Source organism: Carassius auratus, chromosome 26, assembly GCF_003368295.1.
Source record: "Carassius auratus strain Wakin chromosome 26, ASM336829v1, whole genome shotgun sequence".
In the NCBI taxonomy this organism is placed as follows: domain Eukaryota; kingdom Metazoa; phylum Chordata; class Actinopteri; order Cypriniformes; family Cyprinidae; genus Carassius; species Carassius auratus.
Window position 1 is genome coordinate 5867132 of NC_039268.1, and position 22830 is coordinate 5889961.

The 22830-nt window shown below is 35.4% G+C and overlaps 1 protein-coding gene across 1 annotated transcript in view; it reads left to right on the plus strand.

Annotated features, from left to right (window-relative positions):
• The first annotated feature begins 4098 nt into the window (after positions 1–4098).
• LOC113044161 (microtubule-associated tumor suppressor 1 homolog) overlaps positions 4099–22830 on the plus strand; it is a 38022-nt gene continuing 19290 nt past the window's right edge. Inside the window, exons 1-6 of the mRNA XM_026203835.1 lie at positions 4099–4646; positions 11456–12973; positions 15897–16044; positions 19100–19279; positions 20254–20394; positions 21547–21651. Of these exons, the coding sequence (XP_026059620.1) occupies positions 11618–12973; positions 15897–16044; positions 19100–19279; positions 20254–20394; positions 21547–21651 (1930 nt within the window). The 5' untranslated portion in view covers positions 4099–4646; positions 11456–11617. The remainder of the gene's footprint in view (positions 4647–11455; positions 12974–15896; positions 16045–19099; positions 19280–20253; positions 20395–21546; positions 21652–22830) is intronic.

The window sequence follows — 22830 nt, forward strand, 5'->3', positions numbered from 1 at the left end:
TCTTGGTCCTCCTTTCTCAGTGATGTAGAAACCTAAACAGTTTTGAAGTGTATTCATAAATTCAATTGCATTAAAAGGTGCTTGGTAAGATTTTTATTTTCTTATACTCACCATTCACTTGAGTAAAAATGTGTTAAAGATCAAAATGGTGAAATAAAAATTAAATTTTGAAATAACTATTTTACTTATTATTATGTTATAAAATGTAATTTATTTCTGTGATGGCAAAGCTGATTTTTCATGAGCATTTAATTTGGTGTCATATTTATTAACAGAATCACTCATACTCATTGACCTTAATCAGGGGAGAAACCATATTGAATTTAACACAGATGAAAATGAGGCTGTGAAGGAAGACTTGCAGTCTTTACTCTAAATGGAGTTGTGAAACGTATGTAATTCCTACACACTCTTATGGAGTTTTTGTCTGCTTTTTTATTTTCCAGAAAGATGTTTCAGCTGCACAATCAGTATGTTTTTAAACAATAATACATTCCAATGAACACACAGTAATTCTGTCCCTCACAGCCTCATTTTCATTCCTGTCTAAAATTAAACATGGCACCATTCTGACTTAGGTTTATTATATTGTATGCAGGGTAAATTCATTTAAATTGAATGACCAGATAATATTGGAATGGCATTTTTCTATATTTGACATGGGACCTGATTTTACTGGTCTTAGTTTGCTCAGAGTGAGGTGTGCACTGTCAATCTTGACATTCTATTTTTATTTATAAAGTTTATATATTAGTAGTAAACACATGAATCTCTAAAAATATCATGAATGTTATATTTATGGTCTCTTCATTTTAAATAATGAATTGTTTTTGGTTGAGTAAAGATTATTAGTAACTCTATCTGCTGAAGTGTGCGGTGAGGTTGAATGTCTATATTTACGGGCCCTTAAAAGAGTGCTGATGTTTCTATATGAGTTACTAGTCTAATAGAGGGCGCCTGGGAAACATATGACCTTCAGACTGCTGGATCATATGCATGGGTGGTCAGGTTAGTGAGCTTCCATTCTATGTTTAAGTGAAGATGGATGCTGCTATTTCTTTCCTGAATGCATCAATCAAATACCTTTTAATTTTTTTTTACATTGGACCTAAAGGACCATTGTCCATGTTCAAATCTAGGTATCAATTTATTTCTATCTGTTCTAAAACAGAATAGCTATTGAATTTGTGAGGGTGTGTTAAAATGCGCTGGACAGATAAAGAGTGAAATTAAAGCCCTGCTATCTACAATGTTGGTTCAGTGTACCACACAAACGCACACACACACACACACGTACACACACACACACACACACACACACACACACTTGTTGGTATATGTGGTTTATGGGGACTCTCCATAGGCGTAATGGGTTTTATACTGTACAAACTGTATTTTCTATTTCCCTACCCCAACCCTACACCTAAACCTAATCCTCACAGGAAACTTTGTGCATTTTTGGATTTACAAAATAACTAATTCTGTATGATTTATAAGCGTTTTGAATTACGGGGACACTAAAAATGTCCTCATAAACCACCTCCTCATTGTAATACCTGTGTCATATCTATGTCATTATACAAATTTGTGTCCTTGTTAACCACATAAACAAGCTCACACACTCACACACACACACACACACATCACAGATGTGTCCAGGTTTGAAGTGCTGTCCTGGCTATAAAAAAAGATTTATGACATAGTTGCACAAAACCACTTAAACATGAATCTGTTTTTATCTCATATGACATTTTAATTATTAGGTTAGGAATTATGAATATATGAAAGAGATATTATGAATCTGCACTTCCAATATACCAAATTAACAACAAATTAACAGTCCTACAACACTTTTTTTTTAGATTTTAAAGGTGAACTGTGAGTTAAGATTTGCATTTAAAGGTTATTTTAATTGCAGCAAATACTGCCACCCTTTCATATATATATATATATATATATATATATATATATATATATATATATACACACACACACACACACACACACACACACACACACACACACACACAGACACTTTCATAGTTAATAGTAGTGTTTGATAAGCCAAAGTTCACATGCATTGACATAAAGCATTTTTGTAGGTTCAAGTGAAACCTTTGTCTGCTTGACTAAAGGTGCTGATTTGTTTTCCCAAGTGATCCTGATGTTAGTTCTCTGGAAGACTGCAAATATCAAATTTATCTTTAACCTGATAACATGACCAGGTCAAGCATTTATTGCACATCCATGACTCCTGTGTCTGAGCTTATGTTAAAATATATGCAAATGTGCTGTTTGCTAGTGTGGTCTAAGCTTAAAAAGACCCGGAGGCAAACGAACTGTTCTAAACAGAATTCTTTGAAACAATATGGTCCTAGTCTCCTTACAAGTGGTCTGCTTGTCATCTCTCAAAACGGTGCTGAACACATTGAAGGCAAACAGAAATATGGACTTCGTTCTAACAGTCTATTTAAGGGCAGTTAAACACAGTTACTCAGCACTCTGATATCATGCATCTCAATGTCAGTGGTTACAGCTGTGGTTATGGTTGCTGGCTGGGGTTTGTGTGTGTCATTGAAATTGTGTTTTTCCACACAATGTGTTATGCCCCCCCCCCCCCCCTTTTTTTAATTCTGAATGATGTTGGGAGTGAGACTGTACTTTTACAAGTAAATAACTAGTTGACTGTGATATGAAGTGGACAGGACAATATCTTTCCACAACTTAAGTCTTCACTGAGAATCTTTTTTTTTGGTTTGTTTGTGTGTATGTTTTGTCTCAGTGCTTGTCAGCAGTGTTTTCCTGCCGTCTAATTTGAGTTTATCTGGAAAAAAACAGCTGTAAAACTGAAGATACCATAGTCTATTATTGACCACAGTTCAGTGATAAGTCCGCTGACTAACCCACTATTTAGTTGATAGCAAGCCAGAATATCATACTTGCTGGTATGCTATTTTGACTTGCGTCAGCAAGCAATCACCCGGGACACCCCAGCAACCATATAGCATTCTGCCAAAACCATTGAGAACACTTAAAAAATAGAAAAATGGTATTTTGTGCAATTTAGTCTTCAGAAGTGCAATGTATCATTTGTTTCAGTAGTGTTACAAATATGACACAGAGTGAACTGATTAGCATTTTGTACGTCTATTTATTATTATTATTATTTATTTCTATTTCTTTATAAATGTCAGAAAGAGTTCTTTAAGATTATTAGTTTTTAGAATAAAAAAGATGAAGACTGTCTGTATTTTGACAAATTTGGTGAAACTAAAGGGTTTTGTCTAAATGGTTTTGACCATGATGAATATCACTATATTCAATATACTGTTAAAAAAACTGGGTTTAGTAGGGGGTTCTTACCAAGGCTGCATGTAACAGTAATATTATTAAATATTAATTATCTTTTCTTTTCTATATTTTTTTAATCTATTCTAATATATTTCATTTTTTAACTTAGTTTATTTGTAATTTTATTTTAACATAATTTATTCATGTGATGGTAAAGCTGCATTTTCAGCAGTCATTAATCCAGTCTTCAGTGTCACATGGTCCTTTGGAAAGGATCTTTTTTTTTTTTTTTTTTTTGGAAATCTTGATACATTTGCAGGATTCCTTGATGACTACAAAGTTCGAAAGAACAGCATGAAATAGAAATCTTTTGTAACATTATAAATGTTTTACTGTCAAAATTGTATCGATTTAATGCATACTTTTGGAATAAATTATTTAATTTAAAATTGAAATGCTTGTGTACCAATAAAGTAAAAGTAAAAGACAATGACTTGTTTTAGTTCATAATGTGTATCACACACTCTCCAGAAGAACTGTGAACTCAACGGACACGCATTTGGCTGGATTATCACTGTTAATCTGAACAGATTTGTGTGGGTTTTTAATCTCCCATTTTGAGTTAAAACCAACTGTAGTAAATCTGGATCATTTTACATCGTCTTTCCTTTTTTTATATAGTCATCTCTATCATTCACTAGATTCAAAACTGAACAGACAGAATCAGTTTCATCAAACAAGAGAGTTTTGGCTGCTTAGCAATCATGCATTCTGACACTCACAAGAGGGCCCCTTATTTCCTTCAGAAGTTGTAGCCATGAGGAGGTAATATGCCCACCCATTTACACACACATACAAAGCCATTCTTAGTCAGCAATGAACTTTGATCTCTCTGACACATAGAGAAAACCCCATCAGGGTTGACATGAAAACCCCAGCAGCCTTTAATAGTGTTTAATAGAGATTCTTTTTGCGGTTTTATTTTGTTTTTATGTGATGCTCGTGTGTGTCGCAGACCAGGGAAGATTGCCTTGGCTGGCATATTCATAGAGTTCTGGGTAAGGGGAGGAAAATGCATTCCAGGGCTACCTCGGAGAAGTCACTCACTCTCTGACACACACACACACACACACACACGCGCGCGCGCTTCTGGTCGGTTCCTGCGGCAGGGTTTTGGCTGCAGCTGAAGAGAGGGGAGGGGTCTCTCTGTCTCCGCTCTGACTGAAGCTGCTCTCTTGCAGTGCTTTTGCTGGCAGGATCGAATGAAACGGGACGTTCAGTCCGGGACAGGCTCACCTTGTGGAAAATGTGCGTTTTGATACAATGAGGACTGATTCCAAACACTTGAAAAGCAGGTATGTCTTCGGTGGCATATTTATGTCATTTACTGCGTAGTTGCATGAGACAGCCTCTAACTTTTCTTCAGCTCCATGTAGGCGAATGATGTTTTTATGGTTTTCCAGTCAGCTGGGTCTTTTTCACAGTCTAATAACTTATATTAGGATAAGAAGGTACGTTCTTGGAGCTAATAGTTTATTTATATTGCGATTTTTTTAATAGCTTACATCTCCAATCCATGTATTTGTATGGTGCCACAACAATTACATGTACAGTTATATAATGTAATGTTGATTTGTTTGCGCATGTGATGCTGGTATTGATAAGTGTGTTCGTGGAACCCGAATCACTGCTGTATATATTAATGATGAAGTTATTAGAGCACATCCTCTTTTTGGATGCTTTCCAGCACTCTTTGACATAACCAGGGTGATCTATTGATCTGTTGACACGTTACCTTGTACCAGTAGTACATGCACCAGCACCAAAGTCGAAATGTGCCAGACACCATCGCTGCTTTAGAGGGACGTGACTCTTTGTGTGTTGTAAGATTATTTGCTCTAGTGAACACAGTATATGCACCTGTTTGTATACCTTACCTTACCTTTCCTAGCCTAAAAATATTCATAACCACCTTTTTGCACTTAATTGACCCAAAACTGTTGTCAGCTCTTTTACTATAGTACGTTAAAAATAATATGATAATATATACATTTGAAATCAGAATAGGAGTGCTGGAGAGGCTTGTGGGTGTTTTGGTATGGCAGACACTGCTAATGACGAAGTACAGCTCGTCTCTATGGCAACTGTTTGGGAACTGAGAGAAATCCAAGTTGATGGTGCCTGTTACCTGCCTGAGAGGATTCTGAGACGAACTTATAATTTACTGATCAGTATATCTTATCAGTATTAGTATATCTCTGTGTTCAGAAACAGATGGCTTCAAATAGTGGTTTTCTGGGAAGTTATCTTAAAGGTGACATATCATGACAGTCAGCCTGTTTCTATGTGTTTAAGTGCTATAGTCGGGCCAACAAGCGTCTACAAGCGACAGTGGTGTACCAGTTCTAACTGTTCTGTCTTTGGATGCAGTGACGAGCACAGAAAACTATTTAGAATCCCAGCCTCAAAAGAGACAAGAAATGTGTATTGTTTTATTTTCTGTATATTATGCTGAAAAAAAAAATGCAATTTATTTCCCAGCTGTTTACCTTCAGAAACATAACCGACTGTTTTTGTAACTTGTATGTTTTCAACATAAACTTGTGTGTGTTTGAAAGCTTAAGCGCAATAAGATATGAAAGAGAACTTAGTTTAGTACTCACGTGCCGTGTGACAGCCGGTAAACAGATATGGCTTTAAAATGCATGGTTTCGGCACCATAGACATGATAATCAAAACCAAACAGATGATAATTATTAGAATCTGAGTTGTAAAGGCACAGATTCTGTAAAATGAGACAGGGGACAGCAGCTCATTTGCATTTAAAGATACATGCAAGAAAACAGCGTGTTTCTGCTTCCACACAAAACAGGCTTTTTCAAAATGATATAATACAGGATATGTGGGGTATTTTGAGCTGAAACTTCACAGACACATTCTGGGGACACCTGAGACTTATATTATGTAAAAAGGGGCATAATAGGTCTCCTTTATTATTTTAAGATTAAAGTCATAATAAGACTCAAAATGTGATCAGGTGCAATAACAGCTGATGAGCACAATCAAACTTATTTTGTTGTCAGTATGGCAATTAAATTGTAAGTATGTAGTAAATGATAAAAAATGATTAGTTACAATGACTAATTTCATCAGTATGACTATACTTAACAACTATGTGTGTGTGATAAGCCTATCATAATCAATTTTGTACAGCCACATAGATTAAAATGCTTTTTTCATCGCTGTTCTCACGTATTGAAAGTGGTTAATCTTCCTTATTAAGATGTCATCATTCTAGCCATGAGCCTTAATTACGGTTGCATGTTTTTTTTTTTTTTTTTATTTGTACGCAAATAAATGAGTACATCCCTGTTTCAGAGTATAGATGGCATTGCATTAGTTACAGTATTTTATTTTGTATTATATAAACCAACATATATAGAGATTCAATGTCAAAATGTACAAATAACTAAACGATTATTCTTTTGAAAATAAACAAATAAGATCTGTATTAAAGATGACATTATTACGCTTGCTAAACAACAACAACTAAATAAATATCTACTGAACCACAGTCCTTTGACTTTTACTTCAGTAATGATTGCTTAAGAATTCAAGCACCAGTAAATCTGCAGCTCTTTCTTAATATGTTTGACATTTCTTCCAGTCAATTTAGGGCCTATGTAGAGTTGTGCAAATCTGGACTTGACGCTGAAGCATTAGAATAAGCCTATGAGATCAGTTTTGGCACCAAGTGCTACTATGGGGAATAAACACCTTTTCAACTGCTGTAGCACCAGCCAAGCAAAAAGCCTGCTAATGCTCGGCTATGCAGTATAATTACACAGTATGGAGAGTGATATAGAGATGCAAAGGAAGTCACAAAAGAATATTTTATGGAGAGAGTATTTTATTCTGTTCACAGAGGAATTTTTATTTTCACTGTACAAAGTCACTCCTTGCTTAAATATGTCTATTAGTATTGCTCTGCTTGTGCAATGCAACCAGACTGTTATCAGAATGCATACACCAAGTTATCACATATGCCACGTGCAAAGTCCTTGTACTCTAGGATTTGTGTTGTGTGGAACAGTTTTTAATGGAACAGCTTTAGACCACAGGCTACGTCTACATTTAACTGACCAGGACACTTAGACAGGTGTCTGCACTATGATAGAGAGAGAGAGTATTTTGGGCCTGAGTCTATTTTTAGGTCTTAAATGGGAGGCGGAAAGAGAAATAAAACGTAAAAAAATTACTAAGTTTCTGAATTAAAATGTGCATTTCTGAATCAAATAGATGATTTTTTTAGGGTTTTGTGTTATGCAAAAGCGATTGTTAATAGGAAAAGCATAGAGGAGACTGATGTTAGAATGAGAAAGAGAGAGACCAGTATGAAAACTGAGACACTGTTGCATAATCGCTCCTAGCATCTCGGAAAGAATGACATTTATGTGGAGGTGTAACTGCCCACCTTAATAATTGATGTTGTTTATTCAAGTCGTCATCTAGCTGTGGTCATTTTGCTCAGTCTTTTAAGTCATATAAGGACAATATTAGTTGCAAATATAAGAAATGCATTTGTCTCATTTTGAGCGGCCTGAATTTGAACAATGCTAGAAGTGGCCAAAAATAATTTCAATTCTAAAAGCTTTGTCAATTTATGCGTAGGTGGTTTAAGAAGACATAGCAGCCTTTTGTCATCACATACTGAAATATTTTTGTTCTAGGTCATCAGCGTAATTCCTCATTAATGGAAATACTCACCTAATTACAAAAAAACCGTGTTACAGAAAGGCCGCAGCTCCCAAATGATATTAACCTTGGGAGTTATGCAGGTGCTAAATATGTGAGATGATGCTACAGAAGCTGTGCAGAAATTTGATCAGATGTTCTGTAAGGTTATAGAGGTGTTGTCATTTTAGTTCTGGGAAAAGCTAATGTATTGTGTATCACATTGACTCTTTGGAAGGTCATGCTGAAACTTAAGTCCATGGTTTTCTGATACAGCTCGGTATTACTGATTATATAAGTTCATGGGACATCCTCTGTTGTTGCTGTGGCCCTAAAGGCACTGAGGAGTGTTCTATAGATCCACTCGGTTCAGTCCTAGAACATCATAATCGTTTTCTGGATCATTCTGTCAGGGAAAAAGCATTAGCCACCCTTCGCTTCACTGTTGTTTTCACCCAGAGGGCCAGTGGGCAAACAGAAAACTGGGTTGATGTCAGTCATTCACTGGTGTGACGATGCCATAAAACACCATTCTGATTTAAATGCATGTGCCACTGCAGATTTTTGAGCCAGTTGGATTTAGAAAGCAGCTTCTAAAACTATTTGTATGTTTGATTATTAAGTGTAAGCACAGTTATTGTAGGAAAAGTCACACATGTAATGTCAAAATATGTTCAGTCAAAGTAAATAGCATGCATAGATCAGTTGTTTTAAACTTAAAGTGATTTTTGCTGTTCTTCTCCGTACATTCAAGTTGCCCATTGTTGATCTCATTATAGTTTTTGTGAATTTGTTGAATTTTTGTGAATCTCTGTGCATTTATTTGTGGATCATACTCTATTAATTTGGAATAATGGAACAAAAGTAACTGTCCCAAAAAGCAAACTCTATTTTTTAAAAACAAAACATAGTATTACTCTTTGCATATTTTATGTTTGTTACTTTAGTTAGAGTTTAGTTATTTTTTTCTAGTAGTAAAAGACAGTTCTTTGAGATTTTTAGCTGTGCATCTCTAGGCTTGAGTTTTGTGAACTTTCTGTCCCAGCGTGATGCTCGCTCAGAGTTATTTCAGTTGACAGGCATGCAGCGCAGCACAACAGGGCTCACTTTGCTCGTCATCTATTGCGTTGTGTATAGCACACATAAATGTGTAGGGCACGCTGCAAATCTGCTGGGTTTATGGAGACCACGACAGTGAGTGTAGAGAAATGTGTCTTGTCTTGTAACCTCACATTTGTTCAGCTGATACCTCGCTCACTCTCATTCTCTTCACACCCCGGGGGTTAGTAGGACTGACCCTAACACAGCATGAAATCATTGCTGCAGTATGCTTCTCTCTGTCACACTCTCTCCCCTTTCTCTGTTTGGCTATGTGTCTCATCTCTCTGATAATCTGGGTAGAAAGACGTTAAACCAAGTGTTATTATCAATCTCAGAAGATTAGAGAGGCCTTGGAAAACCCATGTTACACGGACAGAGAGAGCTATGCAGGCCAGGGTCATGTACTTCATGCTCAGTATCCCACTGCTCTCTGATCTGAGCACAGTGGGAAACGAGAAAGCGTTGCATAATACCGTGATCATTGAATCTATAAACAGGGCTGTTGATTGTACCGAAGTAGCTTTAAGAATTTGTTATTTTTTACATTTTCAGATTTTTCTACGACATCATAGTTCAGTACTGAATTTTGTGAAATATTTTTACAATTGAAAACATCTTTGGAAAACATTTTGTTTTTGTTTTTGTTTTTTTGTGGAGTCATTACTTCAGTTTTTATTGTCATGATCCTGCAGAAATCATTCTTATATGTTGAATTGTTGCTCCCGATTCATTTCATATTATCAATGTTGAAAACAGTTTGTGCAGTGTATTTTTTAATTTTTTATTTGATCAATAAAACTTTCAAATGAACGGCAATTATTTGAAACAGAAGGTTTTTGTAAGATTATAAAAGTCTTTACTGTCACTTTTAATTAATTTAATGTGCCCTAATTCTGAATAAATAATTAATTAATTTAATAAAAACCTTACTGACCCCAAACTTTTGAATGGTAGTGTATTTAACCCCCCAAAACAATGGTTCCTTGAATCAGCATGTCTCTTCCCATTAATGCAACTTTTCAATTGCCACTTACTAACAATAGCAAATAGCAAATCATTGTTTTGTGATGTTTAGTAAAGGCTATATTAGTTATTTTAAGTCTCTTGATTGAACATCAGAAAACATCAGTCAACAAAGAAAATTACTTTTATCAAATACTTTCATCATCATTTATGAATAAAAAAATTAAATAAAATTTCATACATGTATTATGGTTGAAATCTGCAGTTCCACTCAATACATAGTGAATAACTTCATAAGTGATGCTTGTACTTTTGCATGAGTGCATGACCAGCTCTTAGAAAGGGCACAGACGCATTTAGCCACCCACACATCCTCCCAGCCCGGCTTGATATCTGCATGTTCTTTGTATTAAACGATGACTTTTGGTGTATTCAACGAAAGATTTTGTGAGCAGAACAATCAGACTCTTGGTCGTGGACCATTCAGCATTTGTCTGGAAACACAAGGCCACCTTTGTGGCTGTAACTGTCCCCATTGCCTCGTGTGTGTGTGTGAAAGAGAATGCCCTGAATATCAAAATAAAAGCCTGCTTCTTTTATTAGCTTTTATCTGCCCTACATTGTCACCCACATTTGATTGAAAAGTGTGACTCTGACTTAAGACATAAGACTCAGACTTGATTGTGCACGTGCATGTCTAAATTATGCAAAGAGTGACTAATTTAGAGATAAATCTCCATGCAGGGATCTTTAAACAAGTTTTTCCAGTACTCAAGCAGATTAACAGATTTCATGAATCAATTTAGAGAGGGACAAAGAGTGATTTATATTATATTAGACACACACACACACACCCACCCACACACACACACACACACACACACATACATACATTTACGAACTAACCCGAGACTGTCAAAAATACTTAAAAGCTAAATGTTGACATTAGCATATATGAATATATTATATAAGTTGAACAAAATAATGTCTTATGGAAACTATATAAAAGAGTTGAGCAATGCATGAGAAATTGCCAGTAGGGAGCAGTAGAGCTCTTCATTAAACCTCTCTACTAAACAGTACACAACATTTTCTTATTTTATAAAATATTATACTATGGCTTATTGTCATTCATTACTAGATTTGACTAGAAGTTGAGTCAGAATGCTATTTTTGCATTATTGATTGATTGATTGATTGATTTTTTTTTATTATTCAACACTACTGTTGGGTTTGCTTTTTCATATATGACTTTGGTTTCCCTGTGTTTATCTCAGTCTCTATAATCTTTAAATCTCTTAACACAGTACAGATCAGGACTAGATGAAATACAACTGACACGCTGTTGTCGTTTCTTATTCCTTAGAGTCATTAAAAGGGTGCCAGCAAATCCATGGACGTCATCCTCTGAATGATCAAAGCAATAGACTTTCTACGATGAGAAACACATTAATCCCTTCTTCTACAAAGTAGAGTATTTCCAGTCCATCAGTGCTGGATTGGATCAAGCTATGGGGGATGTGGCTGTATGATTGTGTCTCCATCCACAAGTCTCATGGAATCACCAACAAACAAATCTGAGCTTCCATCACCTGCACTTCCCAAGAGGCCTTCTCAGGGATCTCAGCACGGGATGTGTCTGGCACTACACAGTAGTGAACAGAGTAGCAATGCTTTCACCTCTGAGTCCCCGTTGTCATCGTCATCGACCTTGCTCCTGTACGATAGAGGTGAGAAATCACCGGACTCGGTGCGAAGCTTGAGTAGTCTGAGCAGTCTCAGAACAGATAGTCCCCTGGATGTGGACATGCCGGAGGTGGAGATGGGAAAAGCAACAGCCAGCAGTGATGATTCTGGCATACAGAGCCCAGACTCCAGACCAGACTACAATGAAGACAACGACAACTCTGTGTCTGTCTATCTGGATGCTAAAGAAGACTGTTGGAGTGACAATGACAACAACAATGTCACTTTGGTGGTAACACATAAGGTTGGCCAAGCTGATGGTGATGATACATCCTTGTGCTCTTCAGAAAACGGCGATGATGATGATGATGATGATACTAAAGAGGAGGAGGAAGAAGACTCTTTTCTTTCTTTAGCCTCTATAGAATTAATAATGAAGAGCCAAGTTGGTGTCTCTGATCTGGAAGTCTCTATCAGCTCTGACGTGGTGATGCCTATCAATGTTTCACCAGAAGGCCAACAAGCAGAAGTGCCTAACATGGCTGTGGTGAATGAACACCAAAGGGAAGTTGTGTATGAAGAAGAGGAAGTTATATTGTCTTCGGCCATTCAAGAAACTGATGTCATGAATGAGACAGTGGTGTCCCTTGAAAATACTCCTATAACAGATACCAGGAACATAAGTTCTCACATCTCAAAAGAGGAAAACCAGCCAAAGTCCACAGCAAAAAAGAGCAATGATCTGGAAGGAAGTGTTAAAGCCAAGCCTTCTACAAGGGCTGCTCTGACCAAAGCCACAAAACCTGAGGCGAAGAGGTTCCCCAGGCCAGACCTGAGGAACATGAAGGCCAAGATCATCTCCAGGGCTGCCTCTGTGCCAAGACCAGCCAAACCCGCAAAAACAAACACTAATGTTAACCAATCAGCTTCAGGAAGTGTGAAGGTTCATGCTAGTAGGAAGGTGGAAGATAAAGCTGTTGGAAAAAGGAGTAGATCATCATCAAACCATACGAGAGGGAAAGAAACAAAGAAGGTGGTCAGTGGTGGTCAAGAGAAAGATGTAAACACTTTATCCTTGCCGATACAAGGAGAAGAAACAATGAAGTCAGAATACCCCCCATCAATTGATTTTAAAGATGAAGAAGAGCTGCAGCTTGAGAACGAAGCGGGCAAAGAAACCTCTAAGAGCACCAGCAAGGTTAGTGAGAGATTTTTCCCTTTATTCCCTCATGTAGATTAAGTTGCTGTTATATGTTGTAGCTATTGTTGTTCCGCATAATAATATTGAAACAAACATTAAAAATCCATTTGTATCTAGGCTATATGAAGGACTTATTATTTCTCTAGAGGAATTTGTATTTTAATTTATTTAGTTTCTACATTTAGAAATGTTTTTACATTTTATTTAAGCCATAGGCTAAATTTTTCAGTTTATGTGTTTATATTTTACTTTTTTAAAGCATTTAGTACATTTAGAAACAACTTTAGTTATTGTTGTTGTTTTTGTTACAACTTTTATTAAGATTTATTAATTCAGATTATAGGAATGCTAAGCCTTTTGTTAGTATTTTATTAAGTACTTTACAAGTTTTTACAATTAGATTTTTTTTTTTACTTTTAATAATAATTTTAGTATTAGTATTATTATTACTTTTATTACTGTGTATTTTGATTACATTTTGTTTGGTAATTTTATAACTTTTATGAATCTTTATTCAGTACATTTACATTTTATAATTACTATAATTAAACCCTTTATTACTGATTACATTTAGTTTCATTTAGTAACATTTTTACATTTAGTAAAAACTTTATCAGACACCATCAGGTGTTATAATAAAGCATCCTTTGACTAGTCAAGTAAGTTACATATATTGGGATGGACTGACAGGCTTAGACTGAGACCCAGCCAGTGGAAACTAGAGCCCGACCGATATGTTTTTTTGGGGGGGCGTTACCAATACTAGTATTAGGGAGTAAAAAAGGGCTGATATCAATATATTGGGCAATATTTTTGTAAGGGTGGCACAATATGATTTTTTTCAGAACCAATCCTGATCCAATAACAAAAGTTCAATAAGTTCAACAAAAGGACAATACCGATACTGATCCGATACCAGCACAGTTTTTATTTTTTATTTCTATACCTCAGTGTGTGTTGACTTGATCATCACTCTTTTTGTTTCACACAATCTTCTAAAGATAGACAACTTCATTATGAAGAAAAATAACAAATTAAAAAATAATCTTTGAGAAAAATTATATTTTAAACTAGGTTAGTAGATAATTCAGCAGCAAAAGTTACTCTACAAAAATGATAAATTTACAATGATTTTTATAAAATCTAAACATTTAAAGAAAAAAATATTTAGTGGGGAAACAAATAAAAGTAAATAGGTGTAATCTGGTAAAATGTTAAACACTGCTCTTTAAGTAAATTAATTATATATAAATATATGCAATAAATTAAATACGTTTCTTTTACATTTATAGTACAGTAATGAGGCAGCAACATATAATAGATAAGACAGAACAAGAAAGGCTATTAACAATATTTCATTGTGCAAAAGTATTATAACTTGAAAGACCCCAATACATCCCTTGCGCAGAATGATGCACTTGAAGCAAGATGGATCTCCACCAAATTCAGGGGATCCCTTCAGCTCGATGAGCCCTCTTGAAGTGCCACCCTTCATGCAATGGTAACCCCCGGGATTACCAAAATGGTTGGCACCCGCTCCACGAATTTAATCGCCAGTAACTCCCAGACCCCGGGGGGTATTGATGCGGGGGTGGTCTCATTCAAAAGGAGGCCTTGAGATGTACACTTGATTCAGCGTTCAAGAGGGTTCCTCAAGCTGATTGGATCCATCGCACTGTAAGGGCGATATGGCCGTTCACGGTTTCAATTGTATTCCATACACTTCATCCAGGTCGCCAGTAGCAAACAATGGAGCATGCTTTATGTTTTGTAAAAAAAAAAAATAATAATAATATTGGCAGCATATTCGCCGATACCGAAGTATCGATGTCAGACTCTAGAGATATATCTGAGATATATCGGTATACCGATATATCGGTTGGACTTAAGTGGAAACATGTTCACTTTTGATCACCAATGGCAGGAAGAATTAAGATTAGGAAGCATTCTAGACTTACACCCAGGCCTTTCAGGTTGTTTGTGTCATTTATGCACATACATCCAAATTTTGGTTTACTTAAACTGGAACATTCATTTACTGTAAACCTGTATATGAATATCAGCTGTATGATTCCATGTCAATCTTCTCCACATGAGGAGAACTGCTTCAACAAGTCCAGCTCTATACATGTCATCACATGATTGAGCTATGCTGTTATTCAGGCTTAAAATGTGTTATTATGTTGGGTCTAATCAAATGTCAAGAGTAAATGTAGACCTCAAAAAGGTTTTCGAATGCAAACACTGTGATCAGTGACAAACACAAATTTTAATTTGTGCATCAACACCTTGTTTTTCTCTATATGTTCACTGTCCAGTCTTACAGCATGTCAGAGCACTTACGCAATTCTACGTAAGTGCTTTTGGATGTTTCTGCTTTACTATGTTGTTAAGAAACATACAATTTCAGTTCCCTCTCTCCCTTTCCTGCCTTTTTCAGCTTGGTTAGAGAACATAAGTGAGATGTTTTTGCCAATAAAACAACTGTCTTGGAACAGAATTAGAAGGGAAACATTCCTGAGAGGAGTTTGACTCATATGAACAGTGATTCAGACAACAGAATCTTTCCACAAACTCACTCCATGTGTGTGTCGAGTTCAGAAATGAGCAGGAGAAAAGGAAAAGGTCTGGGCTGGTCCTGACATCAGAAGCCCCGAGGGAATAACACAATAGAAACGTTTTCCCTTTGCCTTTTTTTTTTTTTTTTTTTTCTTCTTCTGCTTTTTGGAGCTGGCGAGTCTTATTTCCCCTCCCTCCTTTCCGCTCCTCCTCCCTCTTCTTCTTGCTTCTCTCTCTCTCTGTACCGCTGCACATTTTCTGTCTGTTCTGTGGAATGGCTAACACTATGGTTAGCCTACGGCGCCCAGAGTTGGGCTCCCTCGCTTGGGATGCTGTTGCTAATCAACAACTCTTTCTACAGACTGTGTCTTCCAAGTTGGGACCATCTCTAGGGACCAACAGTACCTCCACCTCTGGACCCCCAGAGACCAGACTGAAGCCCTCTAACCGAGAAGCTCGACCCACAGGTAGTCTGGGTCCAACGGGAGGCCGAGCGGTTCAGCTGGCGGGTGAGTTTTGCTTGTTTAACACTCCACATGCCCAGAAGAAAATCTCAAAGTCATCATTTAAGGAAGTAGGCAGAGTGAACGCTACAGTGGAAGAGCTTCTAGATTGTTTTCTTCAGTGTAATGTTTCCGGTAAGCTTATACTGATATTGTAAGTGTGATTATTTCACCAGCATCACTGTCACAGTTCAGGTAACTTAAAACTAAAATGTGTTGTCTGCCTGATTCACATTTGCAAAATAATTTGACATAGCATAGTTGTGGTTTTTAAATGTGTGTACATAGTCTTTTTATATAGAGCTGATTATAATTTCTTTCTTTCTTTCTTTCTTTCTTTCTTTCTTTCTTTCTTTCTTTCTTTCTTTCTTTCTTCTTTCTTTCTTTCTTTCTTTCTTTCTTTCTTTCTATTTAATCTTACTTTTCTATTTAATACTAACTGTATCAAACTACCATTCAAAAGTTTGGGTTTATTAAGATTATAATCTTTTTTTAAATTAAAATAAAATACAGCTACATTAATTAGTAAAAATAGTTCACAATACAGATTTACTATCTGATCAAATAAATGCAGCCTTAGTAAGCAAAAGATGCATCTTATAAAAAACATATCTTATTGACTGAAGCGTTTGAACAATAGTGTATATTTTATTATTTAGAATTCTTATTATTTATTCAAATAATAAACTAAACATATAATAGACAAAATAACTGATAATATAAATAAATAATAAAATATATTAGTAATTACCTAACCTCAAAATATTTTATTGCATTGTTTTATTTTTATTTATTATATATTTTTATTTGTTAAAATAAATCAATGTAATTACTTTGTGTCCTAGTTTTAAAGACGTCCCCAGGTTTTGTCAGATTTAACTATATATATATAACTATATATATATCTATATATATATAGATATATATATATATATATTATTTTTTATTTTTTTTTGCTTTTGCTTTAAATTAGCTGTGTGAGAATTAGGTTAGGGGTTTACCTAATAGAATCAGTTCCTTATAAAAACCATTAGGTCTATGGGATCTCCTTACCAGTGAATCCAACATGTGTCTGTGTTAGCGAGTGAGCGGGAAGCTGCAGCTGGTGTTAATAAACCTGCAGAACTCAACACTTCAGGGTCCAAACTTTGCGCTGTGCTACGTAGCTCTCCTCTCTGTCTGTGCCACTGCCAACATGTTCATCATTCAAAGCCATAACACACACTTGAATTTAATTCTTTACACTTAACTTCAGTTTCCTGTCTCAATTTGTCCATTCATCTCTATTCCTCTTTGCCATTCTCTCTCTTTCCCTCCTCCCATCCTGTCATGTTTATGTCTGTCCGTTTCTTGTGTGTGTAGCCTAAGGCAGTTTTCCTGTTCTGGTCAGAAAAAGACATCTTATTGTGCTCAGTGTGTATATATATCTATATGTCTACACTTTTGAAAAGTTTCGGGCTGTCCCGTAACTTAACCTTTCTCTGTGTCATCCCCTTTTCTTTCTATTTTGCGTGTTTCCTCTTTCTTTAATTACAAGGGTAGCAGGGATATGTTTGGGTGCTTGTTATGCTGGGGCCATTCATTATTCTATATGTTTGTGTGTGCGTCATGTTTCAGTGTCAATGAAAAGTAGAATTGAATCAAGCAGAGAAGGTCACATTCCTCCTAGACAATCGTCGTCTTGTTTCTCCACAGAAACCTCAGGCCTACACTGTGATTTTCACTCCACAATCTAATTGCTGCCAATCAGGGGAAAGTTTTGTGTTGAAGGATATCTGTTACTGTGGAGTTAGATTCCCAAAACACTGCCATTCTATATCACCAGGACTACTACTTATATAATTATCAGGATAAAGAAGTTTTGTTTATTACATTATTTGATAGATTAACTATTTTTAGTGCCTTATGCAGATGACATTTTTTTATATTAAACACTGATTTCGTGGAAATAAGTGAGTGATATCTATTTGCAAAGTTACTGTTAAAATCTTTATTAGTATTTTATTAGGTTTGCACTTATTAGCTTCATCAAGGTGAACTGTTTTGTGTGATTGATTAGCCTAACGATTTCTTCTTTTAGCTACACAGATTTAGCTGCACCACTGCACCTTTTTTTCTGTGTTTTTGCTTGCTTTACTTTATTGTAGATAGTAACGAGTGATCAGATAAATCCACTTGCAGAATAAAAACCCAAAATTAGACTTTGCCTGGAGGTGAAGAAGCAAAATGTAGTACCATGTTTTCTCCAGCAGGTGGCATGTATCTCACTTATTGGCATCACTGCTGTTGAATCTAGTGTCATTTAAACACTTAAAAACATAGGAAAGTGCAGGGTTTCAGAGAGTGGTTTCTGGACCTGACTCCGGAGAAAGTGAGGAATCTCGCTGTACCAGACCGGCAGATTCAAACATAGCTGTAAATATATGTATTTATTTATTTTTTATTTTGGCAGACCTGGCATTCCATATAAATACAGCAGGTGACATGATGTGTATTTGTGCTGGTTGGTCTCCATAGCAGTGCCCCCAGAAGACCTTACGTTATGTACAGGATGTGTTTGTGTGAGGCGTTCAACCCACTGGAGTCAGAAACAGGATGCAGGAGACACACAGAGATTTCCCAGCACACTACTGCACGTTTTTACAAAGAAAAAGACACAAACACAACACAAGCTTCCCAGAAATTCGGTTGTGATACTTAGTTGGTTTTATTTTTTTTTTAAACTGGGATAACTGTGAAAACAAAGTATGAAAAAATACATCAACAAATAACTATAAATCAGTCAAGATAATCTTTAAAGTTTGTATGCATGAAAATATTTCATAAGTAAAAAAAAAATTACAGAATCATTATGGTGGGTATGGAAGTGCTCAAGATGCTATGCTATATGGTGTATGCTATATAAATAACTGCAGTCTATTAAATAATTGAGTAGACTGTGAGTGCAGCTGTCTGAATAGAACTGCCATGAAAACATCCAGTTTAGCCAGAATATGCTATAGTATAACTGAAGATGAAAAAGTAGAATTGATTTATAACTGTTTTGTTCTTTTGCATTCAGGTATTCCAAGGATGCGCAGCACAGGACCCTGCAGCCCAAATTCTGTTTCCAGCCCTTGTTGTAAAGGTCCTCAGAAAGCTGCATCTTCCAAACTGCCAGTCAAAGGCCTACCCACAAGCCCCAGCTGCTCATCACTGGGAAGTACAATCAGCGAAAGCAATAATATTGCTGTAAACAAAGGTGCGTGTCTGTAAGAGATCATACAGTCACCATACTCCTAATCAGTACTTTGAAGAAACAAGACATTTACTTAAGATGCAGATGACACATGAATATACACTAAAGTACTATGGTATCAACATTTGAGAGACAGAGTTTGCCAGGTTTTTTTTAATTAAAATCTTCAGAACTTAGACTGCCCTCATTCCTTTGGTCAAAGGTCACGTCTGCTCTGAGTTTAGCAGTGACTGTGAGCAACAGTCATATACAATACAATCTCTGCCATTCCAAAACTCTGTGTTGTAGACATTAATCACAACATCCTCTGCATGACACCCTCTTAGAATCATGATTAGTTCATGCCCACACACTCCTGCTGTCAACTCACAACCTACATCCAAGAAGAATCAATATAGCCACTGAGTTATCATGGTAACTTGGAGAAATTAGATCTAGTTTTAGTAGGAAAACATATGAAGGTTTTGAAGGTAATTTCACTACAAAACGGCCAATTAATATTGAAACAAAAGCCTTTAATTTGAATGATTAACTGATACAGTGATGACATGCTTAGCTTTTTACAAAATGCATTTAATGAAGTAATTGGTTCCTTATTTGAGTTTGGTATATTTTTGCACAATCATATACTCAGTATTTTTATTTATTTATTTATAAGATTTGTTTAAGGTGTTATTAATATGTGTTTTCAGTGATTTATAGACATTTAAACATTAATTAAAAAATAATATCAGTAAATTTAAGTGAAAGTAACATTTAAAATGTGAACTGGAACAAGAGAGTACATTTATATTCAAGATATATTCTCTGAAAAAAAATCTTAATATCATGTACAATTGTGCTTTTTAGGTAAATGTATTCTTTTTTTTTAAAAGTGTTGACATTTAAAAGAAGAAAAATGCTAATAAAGAATTTATTTTTTTGCATTGTACACAGTATTGTTTTCTAATGTGATGTGATGATTTCTCTTTAACCAGTTCCTGCTGAGGGGATAAAGAGTGAGGAGAAGTCTATCAAACAATCACTGGCATCCCAGCTTCAAGGAAAGTGTCTAGTCAGCAAACCCGTGTCAGGTCACCGCAGCAGAGCGAGCTCCACGCCGTCTAAACCAGCGACAGGTGGGAGAAACATACATACATGTCTCTCCAGCAGCACCCACATTTGTCCACATTCATCTGTCTCTCATCATTTATTATTCACTCATCAAAACCTCACTCTCCTATAAACATTAATCAGTGGGAAAGCTCCGATTGTCTTAAGCTAATGACACTGCAATTAGCAGTCCTTTGATGTCATTAAACCACAATAGGATTACTACCATATACCCCTCTTAATAGGTTTTAAACATTTTTAAAAACCTAACTTGTTAATGTAATTAGTGTATAGTTCCATTTTATTGTTATGCCAGCAGCAACTGATATAAATAGATCAGATTAGTGTTTTTAATATGGAAAGTTAATGCAAATCATCTACAAAACATTGTTTAAAAATAATCATTGTTATCATTGAAACAAGTTAAAATTCACCCTGTATGCAAAGTTGCATTAAAATATTAAAATGCTATTGAGAGAATATATCTTGGATATGTGGCACCAGTATATATATATATATATATATATATATATATATATATATATATATATATATATATATATATATATATATATAAAAGTGACAGTAAAAACAGTTTTAATCACACAAAAGATTTATATTTTAAAGAAATAATGTTCTTTTCAACTTTATATTTATAATATATAATTATTATTTTATCTTTTATATATTTATAATAGATGAAAATGTGTCACAGCTTCCACAAATATATTAAGCACCGCAAATATTGATAATAATAAGAAATGGTGTCATGTGATACTGAACTGAAAATACATTTAAAATATATTAGAAAATATTTATTTAAAATCGTAATAATATATCACAATATTACTGCTATTATTATTATTTTTTTGTATATATATATTTTTTATGAAAAAAATGCAGTATGGGGAGCTTCAGAGACTTCTTTCAAAAACATAAAAAACCTTTAAACCCCACATTTCTAAATTATGCACAAATCAAGACAAGATATTCCTTAAAGATTGCAAGACTGATTGTTATAGTTAATACTGATTGCCTTGCTAATTGATTTGTTAATGTTTCTGTTCCACCCTGTCCCACCCATTGCCATAAATACACTCATGCACCTAACACCTCTACAGTACACCTGACTCAGTCTGTTAACATGAAGTTTGATTTCTTCTGCACTATTTCATTAGGGCTGAAGGCCCCAGCTGTGACCAGCAACGTGACAGCTAAGACCAACCAAAATGCTTTGCAACGCAGTGGTTCTGCACGACTCGTTCGTTCATCATCAGTAGCAGGTAAGGAGAGAAAAAAAAAACATATTGTGTGTGTCCATATCCAAATACGCTCTACCACTGCTGCATTGTCAAAAGTACTTTAGCTTGAACTGTTTGTATCCTTACCATCACTTTTATTCAACACTGTTTCACTTCCAAAACTTTGTGGTGTGTATGTGGATCTTTGAAGTTTTTTGTGAAGTAGGTTTAATTCTGGGTTTAATTCATGCACTGTGCTTAGTGCTACATTTTGGAAAGGGACAGTTTGATGGTTAAATGAACATAAATATGGCCATATGATATAAAAGTTATAGAATGACTGAACAGTGGATTCCTCTGTATCTGTGCTCATGCATTTGTCTCATACACATGTGATACGATGGCAAAAAGTATGTGAAGTATGTGAACCCATCGGGATTAGTCATTTTTTTTGTGTTGATTGGTCATAAAATGTCATCTGATCACCATTGAAGTCAGAACTATTGACACGCACAATGTACTTTCAATAACAGCACACAGACAGTTATAGTCTTTCATTTGTTTATTGAACACATCCTATTAAACATTCACTGTGGAAAAAGTAAGTGAACCTTACGTTGTTGATGTTGATGATCTGAATGATACACAACAATTTTTTTTGAGTTTCATGAGTTGGTCATGACTCACTTGACTGCCTACTTTTATTCAGAAAAATCTTCCAGTTCCTGTAAATTCAAGCATATTCTTCATAGTTGAACTCTTTACAAAAGTGAGATCCATCTTTTCACACTTAGGACATTTAATGGAGTTATACACAGATATTACAAAGGGTGAAAAAATTAATTGGAGAAAACTTAAAAATGTATTTATTACTATTAATATATGTGATTGAAATCATTTATTATCCGCTGAAGGAAGGCAGCTTCATGATCAAAAGGTGATATTTCTTTATTTTAATAATAATAAAAAAAAACATTATAGAGTACTGGATAACCCCATTGCCTTTTGAACCTTCTTCTGCAATTCCCAGAAATTCTGCAGTGCTTCTCCACAGACATCCTCAAGCTAAAATTCCAGGCACATGCACAACCAGTTTACCCAACCAGTGCACGTTTCTTGGTATTTCTGGCCTTTCCGTCTTGTTTTACTTATAAACAACTTGACTTTAATAAAATATTAGCCACAAGCACCAGCTCCACCCCTTGACTGTTGCTAATTTAT